We start from the raw sequence: 20,331 nt of genomic DNA on the forward strand, positions 1-20,331 counted from the left end.
TCTAAGATGGGAATGATGAACCCTATGGTGACAAGCCTATCGCCAATAATATTAGTCCATCATGTAAGAAAGGATAAAATTCCCCCTGTCGAAATTTACGACATAAAAAAAGAAATCACACATCTCCCTAGTATTATCCCGTTTTTCACAGGGTCCGCTTACCTAACGTGAAGATTTGATAGGTCAGGTTTATGTTGACAGAAGCAACTGCCTATCTGGCCTTCCAACCCGCGAAGGGAAAACCAGCCAGTTAGGTCACACACCTCGTGTTTTCCTTCACCGTTGATCACGTGATCATTTATGATTCAAACATGAATTCGAAAACAAACACAAAAATAAAAAAATAAAGACATAAAAAAATAAATGAAAAGTAATATGATTTAAAAAAGAAAATACCTATTTTGTTTCCAGCATTATTTTCGTAAGGTTGCATTTCCAATGACGCAGAGCTGTGCGGAGATGAGCGGAGATGTGCGGATTTGACCAATCACAGCGTTCGAGAGAGTGAAAAACGTAGACGCTTTGTCACTCTCTCCCGCACGGTGATTGGTCAATTCCTGCACATCTCCGCTCATCTCCGCATCAATGGAAACGCAGCCTAAAACCGGTCGGCCATCCTGTACTTGTCGCCCTGTGCACAGGGTTATTAATATCTTGTCGAGTTGAATCTATTTTTGCGAACAAAAGGTTCCACGTGTCAAGGTTACTTAATTGATTTCATTGACCGCTACTGGACCAGTGATGTGCCGTTCTCGAGAAAGTTCCCAATGTGAGAATGTTCCTGTTGTGAAAACTTTTTAATAATAAGGACACTGGCTCCTTTTTTTGTTCAAATTGTTCCTTGTACTCTAATCGTATCTGCCTAAAAGATTGGTAATAAAATTCTTTTTTACTTAACTTTTGCGCCTTTTTACTGCTAGGATACGTATCCATCAGAATGGCGGGTGTATGACCTCCAAATAGATCCAAAATTAATCATACAAATGTACGGCAATACATACACTTTTGTAGCTCAATCGTATACCTACCTACTTGTTGGATGGAACTCTCATAGTCAAAACAATTCCGAAAATATTAACCACCTGATATTATTATACAAATCATAACTTAACAGTCGCAATCAGGAGTAGGGGATCTATATTTAACCACATTTCTCAGTTTCAAATAAAAACCACTTGTTAAATTGAAAAAACGCATGCTTTCGCCTCCCAGTCGCAAGCCCCTGTTGAAAAAAAGCAGATAATTGTGAACATCTGCACTGTTCGGGCGGTAACTCATCCCTTGCCATCGACTAGATGGGAATAAATTACACAATGAAGGCAGGACTTTAATTGGCCTCTAGACAACCCGGCTGGATGTGGTCGTGCTCTTGCACCTTGCGTTTAAAAAAAAAGCAGGTAGTACACGTGCGTGGACTACTTGTTCCTTTTACAAAGCTTAGCAACTTAAAATTGGCGACGTAAAAGCTATTCTTAAAACTGTCCACTTAATATTGCATACCGGCAAATTTTTATATAGTACTTACCTAATAATAGTTTAGATTAAATTGTCTTAAGGGGCCTCTACGTGTTGGCTTAGGGCCCACGCGCGCCTTCCTAAAGTCCGGGATTCCATAGTCCCGAGATATGGAAACGACATTCAAATAATAATATAATAAAAATAATGTCTTTATTTTTCTTAAAAGCCTTATTTTTGTATTATTACAATAGTAGGTGCTTATATAGATTTACAAGTTGTGACATTCTTAATGAGCTGGTTTCCTTAAAAGTTTATAACTGAGCTAAAGATACCAGCTACCACAAGTTACTAAAAAAATGCCATAAAGTGAGGGTGCTGACCATAATATTGTCGGTGTTATAATCAGATTTCAGACAAAATTCAAATTAGAAATTTAAAAATGATATGGAAAGCGTTTCAAGAGGGTTTGTATTACAAAACTACTCAGCTGTTCTCAAATAAAAACTGCCAACAGTACAGTAACCGTATAAGTATTCGCAATTTATAAAGTGGTCTGTCTGCACACGCGATGAAATTCTATATGAACTTGTTTTCGTAAACGGTTCACCAGCTCCTTTTATAGCTCTAAGTAAAGGAATGAGATAAGCCTTAATATTTACTAAAGTATCATCATAAATTTCACTTACTAACTCCAGTGAATATTGAATCCATTTAGATTGTAATTTTACAAAACGCTAACTTTCGGGTTCTTGGAATGAGGAACTTTCCAAGCTTCGTTCCCCAAAATTAATGTAGATGGCGCTGTCTAGATTTATCGTAATAATTACCTATTTTCTCATTACTCAATTACGTAGGTAATTATTCAAAAATTACCCTATAAGAAATGACAGAAGCATATATAAAAATAATTGTAGCTTGATACCTATTTGGATCAGATTATATACCTATACATAGAATTATATTGCTACCTACTTATATGGCTTCTCTGTATTTTGATCAAAATAATAATGAGTGGAAGATGTATTGTCCCTGGGTGTAATAAAAAAGTTATCATTTATATATACCTTAAAACAAAGATAAAAGATTAAACATCTGTTAATTTTTACAACGCCATTTTTTTTTTGGGGGGGGGGAACGTAGCCTGGAAAGTCTCTCATTCTATCAGTAACTAAACAGGTAGTAAGTATTTGTAGGTAAGTACCTGATATGTTATACGGGGAATACCTATCTAAACTTGGTCCATAAAAACTTTATGACTTATCAAAGCAAGTCGTGTACGGTCGACTGGTCTTGATGTAATTTTGTCAGATCGGAGCAAAGTTCATTCTCTACTTGATGCTCATCTGCTTATGTGATATGTGACTCAAATTAAGTCGCATCAGTGATTCATTGCCTGTAAATGCATATTGCAGATGTTGAAAGAATATTACCTTTTGCTTTCTTTAGATTAGTTACGCTATTGGAATGTTTATGTACCTACCTACCTAACAAGACAAAATAAAACGGTACAAGTACATTTATCTCTAACAATAATATTTCTTCCAGTTTATCCTTTTAGGCCCAGATTTCCAGACACAATAGGTAATTATTGAACAATTTATTTCGATTCACCGACTTTATAAAGGACTGTGATCGTTACGTCTTTATAAATAATTACTTATCTAAAGTGGGTAAGACAGATGTATCTTACCAGATATGTGAGCAAAGCACAGCGTGAGGGTAGCGATGGCGCAGCCGGAAGCGAGAGCTGTCGCCAGTAAGACAGCTGAGGCAGATGCTCCCACCCCGGCTCCACCTGCCGCGCCGCACACTATGAACACGTACAGAAACGACGCAGCACATTCCGCCACCACTGCCTTCCACAACGACAAAGTCCGCACCTCCAGTCTAGCCGGCACCTTACCAGCCAAACACTCATTCTGCTGATTAGCCGTATTCCGTAAACACTCCAACTTTTCAAACAAAGTCACTATGTGTTGTTCTAAATTGTCATCGGAAACATTGAACGTTTGCTCGCCCATTGTATTAAAAATAAAAAAGTAAAGTGACAATAAAAAATAATAATTTAAAAGTACACAAAAAAGAACATTATTATTCAAAAAAAAAACCGCGCGAAACGTCTTAACGAGGGCCGTGAGTCCGCCTACGCGATGCGAGGGCCGTCCCTATCCGGAGCGATCCGTCCGACCAGCGGCGTGAATGGGACGGGACTGAATGGCGCGAAACACCCCACGCATCCCGGCCGGGACACTTGTTACGTCGCACCCCCGCCCCCTCAACCTGCAACAAAGGGGTGAGGATGCACTGCACTGCATTGGTACCTAGAAGCCGACTTGATTACACAATAACTTTAATTAGACGGTCATTTCAACTGGTTCATTTTAAAAATAGTAACCTACATAATTTACAATGTCCCGTAAATATTGCGGGACATGGTGTGACAAAAGGGGTTGATTTATATCAAAAATATGTATGCGTAGCATCTGTTGAGTATGTAAGTTAAGTGTTTATTTTTCATAAAAAATACAGAAAATAAAAAGTGAGAGTATATTTCAAAATAAAAAGTATAGCGGATTTTTAAAAGTATGTAGTTATCAAAAATAAGTTTCAGTTTAGGTACCTATTTGTTTCATTTAATTAAAGTCTCACAAAGCCAGACGTGAAAACGTCTAATAAAGTTCGTCTCGACAGTTGTCTCAATACGCAACTTGGAAGGAAGATAAATCGATACGCCAAAACAGTACAAATAAAGCTATCGACTGTCTTAAAACCTACTACGCATTGTATCGTATCAAACAAAAGCGGCTGCAAATTGTTTTCTGTATACCTCCCTTATAGCTCTGCCTACCTCGTTAGGGATAGGTCCGCAAGTTTATGTAGGAACGTACGTATGTAATAGTATGTATGTACTTGTTTCTGGAGAAACGATAGGCACGTGTAACTCACGCCAACAACCCATATAGGTAAGCAGATTTAGGCTAACAAAACATCACCTACAGCCACAGATCACAGTCATAAAATTAACAATAATACTGCGTATAGAAATGACACTCTCCGTTACTCTCGTCTACCCTGTAAGGGATTACAAGCGTGAAATAAATTCACATCAACTTTTGCGCACAACCGACAACGCCATCTAGTGTTTTTCTGTGAAACACTAAGTTATAACGTACTACAATCACTGTTATCTTGTGCAATAACAGTTATTTATAGAGCGTCACTATTTTCTAGAATTGACAGTTGTGGCTAAAAAGCGCCCTCTGTCGAGATTCTAGAAAAACTTATCATAATGGTGGTGAATTCGTGATTGAGTACATTGCGTTGACTGACTTCATCTATTTTTATTTGTATTTTGTAATTTAGTTACTGTTAAAATCATAAACTTAGTGTTGTGGCTGCGGCCATATCATGCTTTCATGTCGGGGCTAGCTAAAACGGCAGTTTTGGCCGAGGAGGGCGGAAATAATCAGTGTAAAAAGCGTTCCCATTCAAACAGCGAACAGTGCAATAAAAGAGCAAAAACCGACGAAATGAGTGCCAATGAGAAGAAATCAAACTTTTCCTTAGTAACGCCGAACTCTAATGGAACCGTTAAGCTGACTTCCACAGCGATGAACAAGCCGGGGGCGACGACAAAGAAACTGGTTATAAAGAATTTCAAAAGTGTGTTTACGCTTTTCTCTGAGTCGTCATATCATAACCTAAGTGACGTTTTGAAGGTGATAAATGTGTGTTATTTGTAGGTAAGCCGAATTTACCGGAGAATTACCAAGAGACGACATGGAGCAAGCTTCGGGAGGCGGTGATCGCCATCCAGACTTCGAAGGCAATCGCGTACTCCCTGGAGGAACTATACCAGGCAGTTGAGAACATGTGCAGTCATAAGGTGAGCGACTTCAGAACCTTGATTACGTGCCAACTATTTCGCGTAAATGGTTCTCTTAATCTAAATTACATTATAAATCTTTTTTACAGTAATATACAGGTAGATTGCAAAAAATATAATGTAAACATTGCTTGTGATCTATGAATTGATAAATGTCACATTTTTAAGAATATGTAAAAAAAGTATGACAACAAATTTAACATAAAAATTATACTTCTAACAACTGACTATAATATAAAGTTATTTATGTCTTTCGAATATTAGAAAGTTGCAAAGTAAGTTTATGGTATGCTTATAGACAATGTTGACAGATAAATGCAAACAGGAGACCCACACTATTCTTACTGAGCAATAGGCAGCCATGCAGGACTGGAGTTTCTTTCCTGGAACCTGTCACCTGGGGTATGGTGCTAATTGTCTACAGGACAACTTTTTCCCGGATAATTCAATATGACACATTTACATTCAAAAAGTATTTTATGTTTGTTAGTACTAATAGTCGGGGGCATCTGATGGCTCAATAATAACCCTGACACCAGGGTTGATGAGGTTTATGATTCACATCACAACCCACACAATAGAAGAAGAAGAAGAACCCAAAACAATACAATCTTATTCTTTAAATCTGTTTTTTTATATAATTATTTATGCAAACATATACAAAAACACAAAAAAAAAACCAGAAAGGTTTGTATGTAGGAACACCTAAAGAATTGTCATATCAATAAATAGTAAAAGATACTTTAGTACAATATTTTACAATACTCTGGAATGCAAAAACTCTTTTTTTGCTCTTACAACATTGGTTACAAGTGGCAACCTAATTGCTATACAGCAATATCTCCTACATAACCTTTACTTAATTACTGTCTGTGCTAATCAATATCTCATAATCATAATTCATGTTTATGTTACATATTTGGACTTATCTTGTTTACATTGTTGTGAACAAAACATGAATTATGCCCGTTTCAATACTGTTTATATATTTAAATTTACATGATAATAATTCACAATGTGCCTATTGATAACAAGTAAATGCAATAAAATACTTAGATTATATACTTAAGAACTTGCATTTAATAATAATGAGTGATGATAATAAGTGATGGAGAGCGACATAGTGTATTTTTTGTCTTTTTCTGACCCCCCTTTCCCTATGGAGATTCCTCCTTCCCTTCCATTTGAAAGGCCTTCAAAGAGAGACAATTTTTTTTATTTGATTTAATGCAGGTTTCAAGGTAGGCACCTAAAAGTTGGTACATTAGGATAGAAAGAAAGAAAGAAAGAAAGAAACGTTTACCCTATACGGTTGTGTTACCCCTAATTTAACGCGAGCGAAGCCGCGGTAATCTAGGTGCTTCATTGTTTTTAAGATAACTGAGATGAAATATAAATGTGATTTTAGTTAGCACATTCATTAAAGTCAAATTAAACATTATTTTCAATAGAAAATGTGGATAGATTGTCTGAAGAAGGATATGTGTGTGAAAGGCGTGAATACTGAGATGACAACTAACAGAAATCAATGGAAGAGGAATACTTTTTTTTTACTTTACTTTTTTTGCCAACCTCACTTAGAGTGGAATAAGGGTAGGAGTTTGATGACAGATGACATTCAGTAGATTTTATTCTGCAAAGAAAACAATGGCAGTGCCAAAGTTCCTTATTTAAAACTGTTGTGTATGATTTCTGCCTCAAATTTTCATGTATTCCATAAATTATGATTGAGAATTGCATGTATATTACCCATCTCTTTTCTATTCGGCTGATAAGAAAACGACAGGTTAAACTTAAAATAAAATTAGGTGTCTACTAAAATCAGTACCAATGTCAGTGAATAATATAAACAGTGAATAAAGGAGGTCCATAGCTACTACGTGAGCCGGTGTTGGCAGGGAGCTGGTCTACTTCCTCAGATCAGATATGTTGAAGCGTATTAAGCAATTATATATGGTAAAATCATCATCATCATTAGCCCATTAATGTCCCCACTGCTGGGGCACGGGCCTTCCCTATGGATGGATAGGGAGATCGGGCCTTAAACCACCACGCGGGCCCAGTGCGGATTGATGGTTATTAACGACTGCTAATGCAGCCGGGACCAACGGCTTAACGTGCCTTCCAAAGCACGGATGAGTTCGAGATGAAACTTTTTTACTTTTTTTTTCCTTTTTTTTATAGTTAAATAATGTCAAATATGTCAAGAAAATATATAAAGGTTGAACCTCGCGGCAGAATCGACGAGGCGTTTGGATTTTAAAAGAGCATTCACGTTTCAGATGGCGTCTCAACTGTACGTGAACTTGACAAACCTGGTGGAAGGTCATGTGAAGGCCAACATCGAGCAGTTCCTCAGCGAGAGCATGGACCGGCAGGTGTTCCTGAAGCGTATGGACGAGTGCTGGCGCGCGCACTGCCGCCAGATGATCATGATCCGCTCCATCTTCCTCTACCTGGACCGCACCTACGTGCTGCAGAACCCCAGCATACACTCTATTTGGTAAATTTTACTCCTTTGGTTTTACAAGAGCCTCCGCGGTCTACTGGTTAAACATGCCGGAGTTTGCTTGCAGTTCAAGGCTATAGAGGTTGTCAGAAGCTGCAGTAGTTTTAGGTGGATGGGACATTCTTTATGTAAAAATTGACGATTCAAAATGTAACTATGTTACCTACTGAATGTGTGCTTCGGCAGATACGTGAAGCCGTTGCTCCCGGTTACTACTTACTGATGTAAGTAAGTAGTTGTTACATGAGCCATTTCGGGGGCCTTTGGCGGCTCAATAATAACCCTGACACCAGTGTTGATGAGGTTGGTAATTCACCTCACAACCCACACGATAGAAGAAGAGCTACTGAATAAAGATATTTTTTGAATTTGAATTTTGTGGTTCTTTCCACTTCCAGGGACATGGGTTTGGACCTGTTCAGGCACCACATAGCTCTAAATACGCTGGTGCAGACGCGCACGGTGGACGGGCTGCTCATGCTGATAGAGCGCGAGCGGGCCGGCGACGCTGTCGACATCTCGCTGCTCAAGAGCCTGCTGAGGATGCTCTCCGACCTGCAGATATACCAGGATGCCTTTGAACACAAGTACGTTATTGCAACAAACAGCAGCTACTAGGCAGCTGAAAGAGCATATTTGAGCAATCATTGAGCATAAGCATTAAACACACAAAGTAAATACTATTGTTGATTAAAACACATAATAACGGGTTCTTACCGCGTTTAAAATGGGGATATGACAGATATGTCTGCCCGTAGAAAATTATGGATCTACCTACTCCACTCCAATCTCATCGGTCATCCCGTGATCATGGCACATGCAACAGTGTCGAAATATCGGGAGTATCATATCCCCATTTTAAACGCGGTAAGGACCCGTTATTATGTGTTTTAATTATGATAATAACCGCGTAAACTTAAAACTATTGTTGATGTTTAACAGGAGATACAGCTGTTTTTACCTACCTAACCTTCTGTGAACTTGCAATCTGTTCGGAAATTAAGCTTCGCGACTAATATCCGGGTTGAATTGGCCGGTGTTCATATGAACTGGTTTACTTCCCCCACATTTACCTTTGTTATACCACACCCCGGACACGTCATACAAACAACCTAGTTTTACACAGACACTACATATTGGCATTATCGTACACGCGCATCTGTGTGTGTGACGTCTGACACCATACGATTCAAGTCTAAACTATGTACGAGGGGGTGAGGTATACCTAGCCGGGGTTGCCGTTCTATACGTAGTATTATTCCTTACTATGTCACAGGATACCATTTATACATATATCGTAGCCTTTTAGTTAAAACCACGTAAGCGCTTTTAACAAACCAGTCGATGTACATCGATCGATAGTTTCTACCAGACCAATCGACCGATGATAGAATGGATTAGTCGACGTCGATCGATAGTTTTTACTGGGATAGTCGAACGGTATCCGTCGATCAATCGACGATCATAACGACCTCCGTGGTCCAGTGGATGAGCGTTGGGCTCACGATCCGGAGGTCCTGGGTTCAAATCCCGGTGGGGACATATCACAAAAGTCACTTTGTGATCCCTAGTTTGGTTAGGACATTACAGGCTGATCACCTGATTGTCCAAAAAGTAAGATGATCCGTACTTCGGAAGGCACGTTAAGCCATTGGTCGCGGTTACTACTTACTGATGTAAGTAAGTAGTCGTTACATGAGCCATGTCAGGGGCCTTTGGCGGCTCAATAGTAACCCTGACACCAGGGTTGATGAGGTTGGGGTTGGTACTCCACTTCACAACCCACACGATAGAAGAAGAAGTCGATTGGTAGCATAAGCATCTATTTTTACCCCCGACGCGATTCAGAGAGGTGTTATGAGATTCATCCCGTTGTCTGTCTGTCTGCGCCATCGTAGCTCCAAAACGGATGGGCCGATTTGGTTGCGGATTTTTTTTTTTGTTATGTGGTATTTTTTTGACCAGATTCCTCCAAGCGACCGAGCGGCTGTACGCGGCGGAGGGGCAGCGGCTGATGCGGGAGCTGGACGTGCCGGCGTACCTGGCGCACGTCGAGAAGCGGCTTCGGGAGGAGAACGACCGTCTGCTGCACTACCTCGACCCTAGCACCAAGTATGTTATAATCATATACAATCTATACAAAAATACATACAACAAAACAAATAATAAAAACGAAAAATCCAATCAGCACAGCGGCGTAGCGTAGTGGCGGCCCGCCCCGGGCGGCACTTTTTAGGGGGCGGCTAAATTGTCACGACATAACATAAAGACGGCTTGACCGATTTGGCTGTTTTTTTTTGTAGTTTACTAATAATCTGGACAAGGTTCTTACGGAAAAAAAACCTCTCTCTCTGTTTTCTTATTAAGAAAATCTCTCAGAAAGATTGAAAAATATACATTTAATTTTGCTCATTTATAAAACGTGAATTAATGGAATCCAGCACTGGCCTAAACCAATGATTGTCAAATTACTTTTCGAATTCATGTTTGGATCATAATTGATTATATCACATGCTAAGCGGTTAAGGAAAACATCGTGAGGAAACCCACATTCCCGAGAAATGCTTTTTCGGAGGTATGTGCCTTAACCTGTATTGGGCTGGATTTTCCGTCGCGGGTTGAAAGGTCTGACAGGCGGTCGCTTCTGTAAAAATCTTCAGGTTAGGTAAGCGGACCCTGTGAAAAACGGGATAATGCTAGGGGGATGATGATACGAGTATTATTTATCTACTTGCTGTTATTCGAGACTGCGTTCGAGGGAAACCTTGTTACTAAAACTAAGCATAGAAGTTTCGTACAAACTTTCAACGCCTTGACAGGTGGTTTTTTTATTTAAGGAAAACCAACAGTTATAAAATACAGAAAGTAGACAAAAAACATAACAGTTGAAAACTAATTACAGGTTTCCACTGATAATCCTAAACTAGTAAATATGATATTAGAGAGTTATGCACAGGCAAATTAAAGTTAAAATAAAGAACATAAAAAGAAGATTAGGCATCAAAAAACCTTTGACTGAGTAATCTCCTCGCCGCTGCAAAACCGGTGTTAACAAGTCAAGATCAACTTCCTTACAAAGTTTATTGAAATTATTACACGCTCGCCATACATAGGTGTTCTGTCTATAGTTTGTTGAGGCCGAAGGTAGAGAAAGGGGTTGGTGGAACCTGAGGGTCCTGTTAGGGACTCTGATGGAGATTTGCGATAGAAGTTCTGAGCAGTCTATCGAATTACAAGCAACTTTTAGCAAAAATATCAGATCGGCAATTTCTCGACGTTTCATCAGTGGAAGAAGGTGATGTTTTCTACACTTTTAAGTGCATGATTCCTTAAGGGGCCCATATACGGTACGATTCGTCTGTACGATCGATCTGATGAAAATCGTGACGATTGATCGCATCGCAAATGACGCTTACACGAAACGATTGGTCGTATCGATCATTAATTATTTGAAACTGAAGTATAAACACGTGTTCTAATAATTCAATACGTGCTTAATAAACGGCGTCAGAGTGAGACAAAATCGAATCGTTGATCGTAAAGAGCCACACACTGTCGATTCATCGTTACGATATTCATGATTGCATGGGTTTTTGTTGCAATTTTCGATATCGTCTTCGATGAAGTAAATCGTTAACGATCTTGATATACACTATCGATTCGTCGTTTCGATCGGTCTGAAGCGACGGATCGTACAGACAAATCGTACCGTATATGGGACCCTTCGTCTTTCCGTTCCATCATTCAACGTTTCCATAATCTTTGATCCCTCAAATCAAATCAAATCAATTTATTTGCGAGAACACATAGATACAATAAAGGTGGTAAAATAATTTAAATAACAATGTTGTGATGTGTTCGGCCTGCATGCAGGCGTACAAATATACATAAGAAAATAAAAAATAAAGAAATGGTACATTGAAAGAAAATTATTGAAAATTTACTTATTATTAAAAAATTACAAAATTTATTTATTTTTATGTTCAAAATATTCCTTCAAATTATAGTAACATTTGTCCATAAGCCATTTCGTTAAGTTATTCTTGAACTTGTTGATTGACTCAGATGGCAACTAATCCACACGGTGGAGCGGCAGCTCCTCAGCGAGCACCTGACGGGCATCCTGAGCAAGGGCCTGGAGTCGCTGATGGACGGCCCGCGGATCGCGGACCTCACCACGCTGTACGCGCTCTTCAGCCGCGTCAAGGACGGACTCAACGAACTCTGTAACCACTTCAATGCTTATATCAAGGTGAGATGTTTATTATACATTGTTTTAAAAAATTGATGATTTATACAGTGTCGAAATATCGGGAGTCTCATATGCCTGATTTAAACGCGGTAAGAACCCGTTATTATGTGTTTTTTTTTCCTCCACTTTCACAAACGATTTTTACCAAAGGTTACAAATATTTTATTTTTATTTTGTTTGGGGAGCTTACAGCTTAATTCACACAATATTACACTTAGCAGTAAGCAAAGGCCAATTACAAGCTACCACAAATAATATACTTTATTGCACCAAAATAAAAGGAAATATTTACAATTTAAAAGACTCTGAATCAGGTACATGGCAAATGGCGGCCTCATCGCTCAAAGTTATTTTTTCCAGACAATCATAAGGCGAGGAAATGTGTAAAAATTAAAAGATTCCGCGTACAAACTATAATAATATGTACAACTTACCAATAAATACATAACATATAGGTATTAAAAATATATATTTTTATTGTTTAAAGTTTATTATGTTTACTAGCTTTTCACCCGCGACTCCACCCTTTTCCACCTCTTTTCGTTCCCTTGAAGGATGATTTCGGTAAAAAAAAATATACACATACATAAACCTGTAACCCCTATCGGGGTGAGCAGACGCGAGAAATCAAAAACAGCTTGCACATATTTTTTTGACATAAATTTTATCTGGATTCAAATTCAAAAATATCTTTATTCAATAGGTAACATAGTTACACTTTGAATCGTCATTTTTTACGTAACGAACGTCTCATCCGCCTACAACTACTGCAGCTTCTCAGAACCTGTATAGCTGGGGAAAAGAAGCTGCAAGAAAAACCTCGGCACAGGGCCCTAGACGTTCTTTTTTTAAAAAAGAATAAACATAATATATTGTTATACAATTGAGTAATTTAGCTGCCTAATATCAGTTCATCCCATGCATTCATATCTTCTAAATAATCACTTACCTTATAATAACCTTTTTTAACTACTGTCTTAAAACAGTTGAAAGGCAGATTCATAACTTTGGCAGCGTGGGTGTGCTGCCGCCAAAGGATGTTTTCGGGGTACCGAACTGAGCATACCCCGCTAGCACAAGTTGCTAGTGTGACTAGGGATCGACGATCCCTAGTAACGTAGTAAATAGTAGTAAGTAACAGTGTTGTGTTGGAAGTAGTATATATGCGTCTTGCTGTGTAAACTTCGATATCGCGGTTCACGACTGCTTGAAGACTGCATTATTGAATGTGGCGCCATCTGTTGCATGTGAGCGGAACTAGGTGGCCAACTAGTTGGGTCCGCCACATAACGCTACGCCATTTTGACTCTCATTTGTTTTTCTCAACAGAAAAAGGGTCGCACGATAGTAATAGAGCCGGAGCGCGACAAGAGCATGGTGTCGGAGCTGCTCGAGTTCAAGGAGCAGCTGGACCACATCGTCACCGCGTGCTTCCAGAGGAACGACAAGTTCCTGTACAGCATGCGCGAGGCCTTCGAGTACTTCATCAACCAGCGGCAGAACAAGCCCGCCGAGCTTATTGGTACGTCTAACTCACACTATGCAGCATGCGCGGGACATTCAAGTACTTCATCAGATTTTTAACGGCCTCCATGGTCTAGTGGAATGTGGGTTTCCTCACGATGTTTTTCTTCCGCACGTGATAATCATTTATGATTCAAACATGTATTCGAAAACAAATTCGATTATCGTTGGTTTCGGCCTGTGCTGACCTCAAAGTGAGAGGCAAGCGTTCTACCAACTGGGTTACCACGGGTTCTCAAATAAAACTCTTGTCGTTACAGCAAAATTCGTGGATCTGAAACTGCGAGCGGGCAACAAGGAGGCGACAGAAGAAGAGTTAGAACGCCTACTAGACAAGATAATGGTCCTCTTCAGATTCATACACGGCAAGGATGTGTTCGAGGCGTTCTATAAGAAGGACTTGGCGAAGCGACTGCTGGTCGGCAAGTCGGCCTCCGTGGACGCGGAGAAGTCGATGCTCAGCAAGCTGAAACAAGAGTGTGGGGGAGGGTTCACGTGCAAACTGGAAGGCATGTTCAAAGACATGGAGCTGTCCAAGGATATCAATATTACTTATAAGCAGGTACGTTTGTTTAGTGATATATAGGTATTCCTTCGGGTAAGTCGGGCTAAGAGCAAACCCATCAAAGGTAAAAAAAAGGATTTTGATTAATATAGGCTCGCGTTCGACCACAATCTCACATGTGGTCTAGGGTAGATCACGTGTACCTAGCAAATGCCCACACTCTAGCCTTGAAGATTCCCAGATTATAACGAGCTGGAAAAGCAGACGACGGCAGACAGTTCCAGTTCTGCTGTTCGCATCAAAAAGGAAGAGCCAAAACGTTTAGTGCGGATTGGTGGTAAATCCACAACATTAGGGTGAAATGCCTGCCGATGCCTACTTGTCCGTAGATGGAATGGAGTGGGTGGAATTAACTCGTGAAGTTCCCGCGCACACTCACGGAAGTGTATCTTATAAAAATTTTGGGTTCCGAACCCCAAAAGGAAAACGTAACCCTTATAGGACAACAAAGTAATTTGTTGTCCGTCCTCTCTGTCTGTCAAAACCTTTTTTCTCAGGAACGCGTCGAGATATCAAGTAGATATTAACATTAAGACTGATGTCCTAATAATACTGTATAATGTTTGTATTATCCCCAGCACCTGGCAGCGTCGCAAGACTGCGGCGGGCTGGAGCTGTCGGTGTACATCCTGACGATGGGCTTCTGGCCGACGTACCCGCCCGTGGAGGTCCGCCTGCCGGCCCAGCTGACGCGGCACCAGGACCACTTCACCAAGTTCTACCTCGCCAAGCACTCGGGCCGCAAGCTGCAGTGGCAGGCCACGCTGGGGCACTGCGTGCTCAGGGCGCACTTTCCACAGGTATCATAATACAAAGAGTAAAGTGTGCATGCGTGCGTGTGTGTGTGTGTGCGTGCGTGCGTGTGTGTATCTGTCTGTGTGTGTGTTGCTTATGGAGTGAACAGAGTAAACAAGGTATACTCAAAATGAGTGTGTCAGGATCGAAGCAAATGGAATTCCATAGTCTACTTACTTAAATAGGTGTGAGTTTATGATGTATGTTTCAGAGAAGAGTATTCCAATTTTTCGATAGTACTGTATTAACAATAAAAGAACTATTATTATAATGTAACATTATATGTTCCAGGGTAACAAGGAGCTACAGGTATCTCTGTTCCAAGCGTTGGTGCTGATGTTGTTCAACGACGGAGACAACTTGACCTTCGAGGACATCAAGACTGCAACCAACATTGAGGTGTGCTGACTTTTTAACTATATTATTTGTTTGTTTGTAAACTGTTTATTGCTTCAAAATTCGAAAGTAATTTACATATAATTTATCCTTACATGTGTTTTTTTTAGTTTGTTTTTTCATATTTTAAATTCTATACTTTTGCGATGGAAAATTCCACTTGATATTAACTCCGAATAATCAGCTGAATCATCCCTCTCAGTATTCGTTACGATGTCACTTACACCCCGTACATGTACGTACGGTAGCCATACAAGTAGGTATGGGTGTTAGCGACACCGTGACGAGTACTGAGGGGGACGATTCAGACCATGATTCTGAGTTGATATAAACTGGGATTTCCTGTCAAAAAATTTATGAAAATCAAATCAAATATACTTTATTGCACAGAACTAAAATTTCAACAATCAGACATAACCCAAAAATGATTGTTTTTTTTTAAGTATTTTCCGATCCATACTTTTGCGACGGAAAATTCCACTTGATATCAGCTCAGAATCATGGTCTGAATCATCCCTCAAAGTTTTCGTTACGACATCACTAACAGCCTATGTATAGTTTCGGTTTACGATATAATGCAATAAACCCTGGTTGCAAACGCAGGATAGGAGGCATAACGACACATAACATAGCATAAACAAAGTATGTATGTATATCCCCCCCCCCCCCCCCAGGACGGCGAGGCGCGGCGCACGCTGCAGTCGCTGGCGTGCGGCAAGGCGCGCGTCCTGAGCAAGAGCCCGCGCGGCCGCGAGGTGGACGACAGCGACACCTTCGCCTTCAACCACGACTTCACCAACAAGCTGTTCCGCATCAAGATCAACCAGATACAGATGAAGGAGACGGTACGTAACCCGCTCACCCCACACGTGGCCACTTTATATCTATATATCGAAATACGGGTGTCACGGCTTGTCTTATCTTTATCCATATTGGGCGTTCAGGGGTTCCTCGACCATCAAACACAAATGTTACTGAAAACAAATAAGTCCTCCCTTCTTCTATTCCAACTGCCCTTTTTACTAAATTACGATTTTACTTTCTTTAAAAGCTTCCTATTGTATTAAGAAAATTAACCGTCGCTCCAACTGACAGATCGAGATTCGGAGGCCTTGTCCAGATTACTTTTTTCTGCGTTTTCGAGTGACAATTTGTGTAACAATCTTTATTTAACTTGAAAGAGTTTACATACTCAAAGTACAGTTACAATAATGTTGATATCGCTAACTAATATCAGAAATAAACACGCCACTTGACGTTCAAATAAGTAATCAAATAAGAAACCAGGTGTCGCTAGTGAATTTTCACATCAGCGCCACCAATTTGACATATATAACGGTGAACGGGAATAAACATGGACGCGATCTCGTCATACTCGCTGAAGATGATTATTTCAAATTGGCCAATACATACATACATAAACTCACGCTTATTTCCCGGTTATTTTCCGGGGTAAGCAGAGCAGAGCTGACATACTTCTCTTGTTTCCTCCACATTCATCAATCGTTTCATACACGCACGCTGGTTCAGAGTAGATCGTACTGAACCTTTTCTAAGGACAATCAAGTGATCAGCTTGCGAAGTCCTAACCGAACTAGGGATCATTGAAATTGTGGGATAATGAAATAACTCGGGATATTTTAAATATCTGTAATCCTTATTAAATATCTTTACACCTTATATTCAAACAAAAAACCTCTCACCCGACCGACATCGCACCAAAGACTCCCCTTTCTTACTTTTTAAGATTTGTCCCCACCGGAATTCGAACCTGGTTCGTGAGCACAACGCTCAACCACTGAGCACGGAAGCCGTTTAGTATTATTATAAAAATACTAATTATATCTGTATATTTCCTCGAACAGAGTGAAGAACAGAAGGCGACGGAAGAGCGAGTGTTCCAAGACCGGCAGTACCAGATCGACGCAGCCATAGTGCGCGTCATGAAGATGAGGAAGGCGCTCTCGCACAACCTCCTCATCTCGGAACTGTACAACCAGCTCAAGTTCCCCGTCAAGGTAAATTAACGTAAACAGAGAAAAGGATATATACCTGTGCCGTGTTTATCAAAACTCACCACAAGCTACAAGTTACTCACAAGTACGTGTACATTAAGTTTATCAAAAAAAGTAGAGGAATTGATTTGATTTGATAAAATATACTTGTGAAATGAATATTGACACTTGTAACGTGTATGTGTAGTTTTGATAAACACATTCATGTAATAATGAAAATTTTTACAAGAAAATTTCTCATAGCATGGTATAAGCAAACAAGGTATGCTCAAAAGTGACAGCTAACATTTCGAGGTTAGCCGCGTTGACGTCATCTCACCCTGCGTTGCCATTCTGTAAAAAAATAATTCATCATCATCATCAGCCCATTAACGTCCCCACTGCTGGGGCACGGGCCTTCCCTATGGATGGATAGGGAGATCGGGCCTTAAACCATCACGCGGGCCCAGTGCGGATTGGTGGTTATTAACGACTGCTAATGCAGCCGGGACCAACGGCTTAACGTGCCTTCCGAAGCACGGAAGAGCTCGAGATGAAAACTTTTTTTTGTGGTCACCTATCCTATATCCGGCCTTTGCGAAAGTTGCTTAACTTCAACAATAATTATCTAAGACTAATGTAAATTTATTTTTAACATGGCAACGCAGCATAATATGGCAACGCAGGGTGGGATGACGTCAGCTAGGCTGACCTTGAAATGTTAGCTGACACTTTTGAGCGTACCTGGTTTTCTTATACCATGGGTGATACGAAGTTTACCGAATCATATAGTAATCCATTGTTTGTTTCCAGCCCGCCGACCTGAAGAAGCGCATAGAATCCCTGATCGACAGAGACTACATGGAGCGTGACAAGGACAACCCCAATCAGTACAATTACGTTGCGTAATGCACACACATACAACACACGAGGTTTATACTTAACCTTGAAGCCCGTTTACTTGAAAGTGCTGTATTTGGAAACCGTTGTCATGCCTCAGACGCTACAAAAATCTCGTTCTTAGCGTGAGCCGTCTTACCGCGTAAGTAGAAGTGAGACAGACAGCTAGCGTGCGCTCTCCCTTACTCCTTAGCGGTTTACGGGCTCCTCATCCCCTTAGAGGGGGTGAGGTAAATCTAGCTCGGCGCCCGATACGAATTGGTACGGGGCGGAGAGTTACCGTTCCATACGTATTATTCTTTATTCTATGCTGTTGCGTCATATATAATGAACGTGGTCAAACGTCATAATTACAATTCTAAATAAGTCAAAACGATATTGATTTCTGTTCATCTATTTGGGTGAATATCAAAATGTGCCAAGTTTGGTGGCGAATTTTCATATTATTTTTTCGTGAAAAATTGGATTCCGACATCCTTTCGGATCCTTTCTGAAGTCGGAACCCAATTTTGATATTCACCCATTTATAGATTTGCATTTATTTTTTCTATGACCCAGTCATCTACCCTATTCTTTGCTTTCTGTTTATTTAACAACCTTCCCATTTTCTGCTATACAGTTAGGTATTGGATTTAAATCCAAAGATCTAGTATGCCAGACATGTTTCGTTGTAATACGTTTTCCAAGTTCAAAACCGCAACGCAACGGTATTGAAGTATGTCACATCGAGTATATGGGCTTCGAGACTAAGGGTGGTATTAATAAACGAATTTCAGCTTCGAGACTGACCTCAAGATCATGTCCATGTGACAGTTCTCATATAAAAACAGAGACTTAAAATACCACCCTTAGGGTGGTATTAATAAACGAATCTCAGCTTAGAGTGCCCTCAAGATCATACTAAAGTCTCTGTTTTTATATGAGAACTGTCACATTGACATGATCTTTAGGGCAGTCTCGGAGATGAGATTAGTTTATTAATACCACCTTAAGAAAGCCCCTCACACAAACACACATAAATACATACACACACTTAGCCACTGCGCACCACACATGGCAGCCTGGTGTTCGTTGAACATGTATCGAATTGTTTTTTTTATTATTTACAAAATACTTGTATGATATGGCATTATTATTATTTAAGAAATATTAATAAATGCAAATTAGGAAATGTTCATGTTTTCCAACAAAACTGACTTTAATGGGGGTTAAAAAGGCCACATCGAAGCAATTCATCTAATAAAGCATTATTGCAATTTGACATTTGCACATATAAGAGTAAGTGCGCAATGCAAATGTCAAATTTATAACAATATTGTTATAACAATATTGCTTTCTTAGATGAATTGCTTCGATGTGGCCATTTTAACCCCCCATGACTTTTCCATTTCTAAATTAATTTATAAAACATACGTTCTATGTTCAGTGAACACTACGCCTAAAGAAAAATGTGTTGCTAATGTTAAAAATAAATGTATCTTTTGTTGAGTGATTAATTAATTCATTTGTTTTATTGTTTCTTTGTAATAATTTCGGCTTTCGCATTTTATTGTGATAAATGGGAGAATTTTGTCTTTAATGAAAGAAATTAAAAAGCACTTCATAATCCACATGTAGCGACTGAAATGGAAAATGTTATTTTGCTTATTCAATCGGTACTATGATCGCTGTAAATATGCTAATCGGACAGATAAATAGTAAATAAATATTAAATCGAATTGAACATTATTTTCAATATAGGTTCATTACAGAACTTACTATCCCCGTCTACTCAAGGTCTAGTTGTGAGAAGCGTGTTTAAGCCTACTTACTACTCATAAGCGTAAGAGTTAAAATGACGGGTGTATCTCGATTTTATCATAAAGGAGCTACAGACTTTTAAAGCAAAGGTACTGAATAGTGTAATTTAGGTTTTTTTTTTTGGAAAATTACTAATTTCTCTACAATATGTATATATCGGAGAAAATTAAATACACCCGCCACTTTGACTAAGATGGCGAGTGTACCTGTGTTATAACTTTCCTCAAAAGGAGGTACAAATGTTTAAAGTAT

The 20,331-nt window shown here is 39.6% G+C and overlaps 2 protein-coding genes across 3 annotated transcripts in view; one reads left to right on the forward strand and one right to left on the reverse strand.

The window, feature by feature from the left end:
- The window catches only part of LOC126378426 (neurogenic protein big brain), a 117,133-nt gene extending 113,419 nt beyond the window's left edge, over window positions 1-3,714 (reverse strand). For both annotated transcript variants that reach the window (XM_050026794.1, XM_050026786.1), the window contains exon 1: window positions 3,149-3,714. In XM_050026794.1, coding sequence (XP_049882751.1) covers window positions 3,149-3,479 — 331 coding nt within the window. In that variant the 5' untranslated portion in view covers window positions 3,480-3,714. The remainder of the gene's footprint in view (window positions 1-3,148) is intronic.
- A 1,024-nt stretch (window positions 3,715-4,738) lies between these two features.
- LOC126378130 (cullin-4A) lies at window positions 4,739-20,002 on the forward strand. The gene is made up of 13 exons (XM_050026319.1): window positions 4,739-5,121; window positions 5,202-5,344; window positions 7,627-7,847; window positions 8,252-8,440; window positions 9,819-9,965; window positions 11,919-12,105; window positions 13,435-13,627; window positions 13,890-14,191; window positions 14,773-14,994; window positions 15,281-15,388; window positions 16,060-16,230; window positions 17,251-17,403; window positions 18,193-20,002. Exons 1-13 carry the CDS (start codon window positions 4,875-4,877, stop codon window positions 18,286-18,288), a joined length of 2,379 nt encoding a protein of 792 aa, XP_049882276.1. The 5' UTR covers window positions 4,739-4,874; the 3' UTR covers window positions 18,289-20,002.
- The last annotated feature ends 329 nt before the right edge of the window (window positions 20,003-20,331 follow it).

The sequence above is a fragment of the Pectinophora gossypiella genome, chromosome 2, assembly GCF_024362695.1.
Source record: "Pectinophora gossypiella chromosome 2, ilPecGoss1.1, whole genome shotgun sequence".
Lineage (NCBI taxonomy): Eukaryota > Metazoa > Arthropoda > Insecta > Lepidoptera > Gelechiidae > Pectinophora > Pectinophora gossypiella.

Excerpts from the sequence above, each read along its gene's own strand:
- LOC126378130 (XM_050026319.1), top strand. The coding sequence starts at position 4,875 with ATGTCGGGGCTAGCTAAAACGGCAGTTTTGGCCGAGGAGGGCGGAAAT. Across the intron at positions 9,966-11,918 it reads TACCTCGACCCTAGCACCAA|ATGGCAACTAATCCACACGG; the intron begins GTATGTTATAAT and ends TGATTGACTCAG. Across the intron at positions 14,192-14,772 it reads TCAATATTACTTATAAGCAG|CACCTGGCAGCGTCGCAAGA; the intron begins GTACGTTTGTTT and ends TATTATCCCCAG.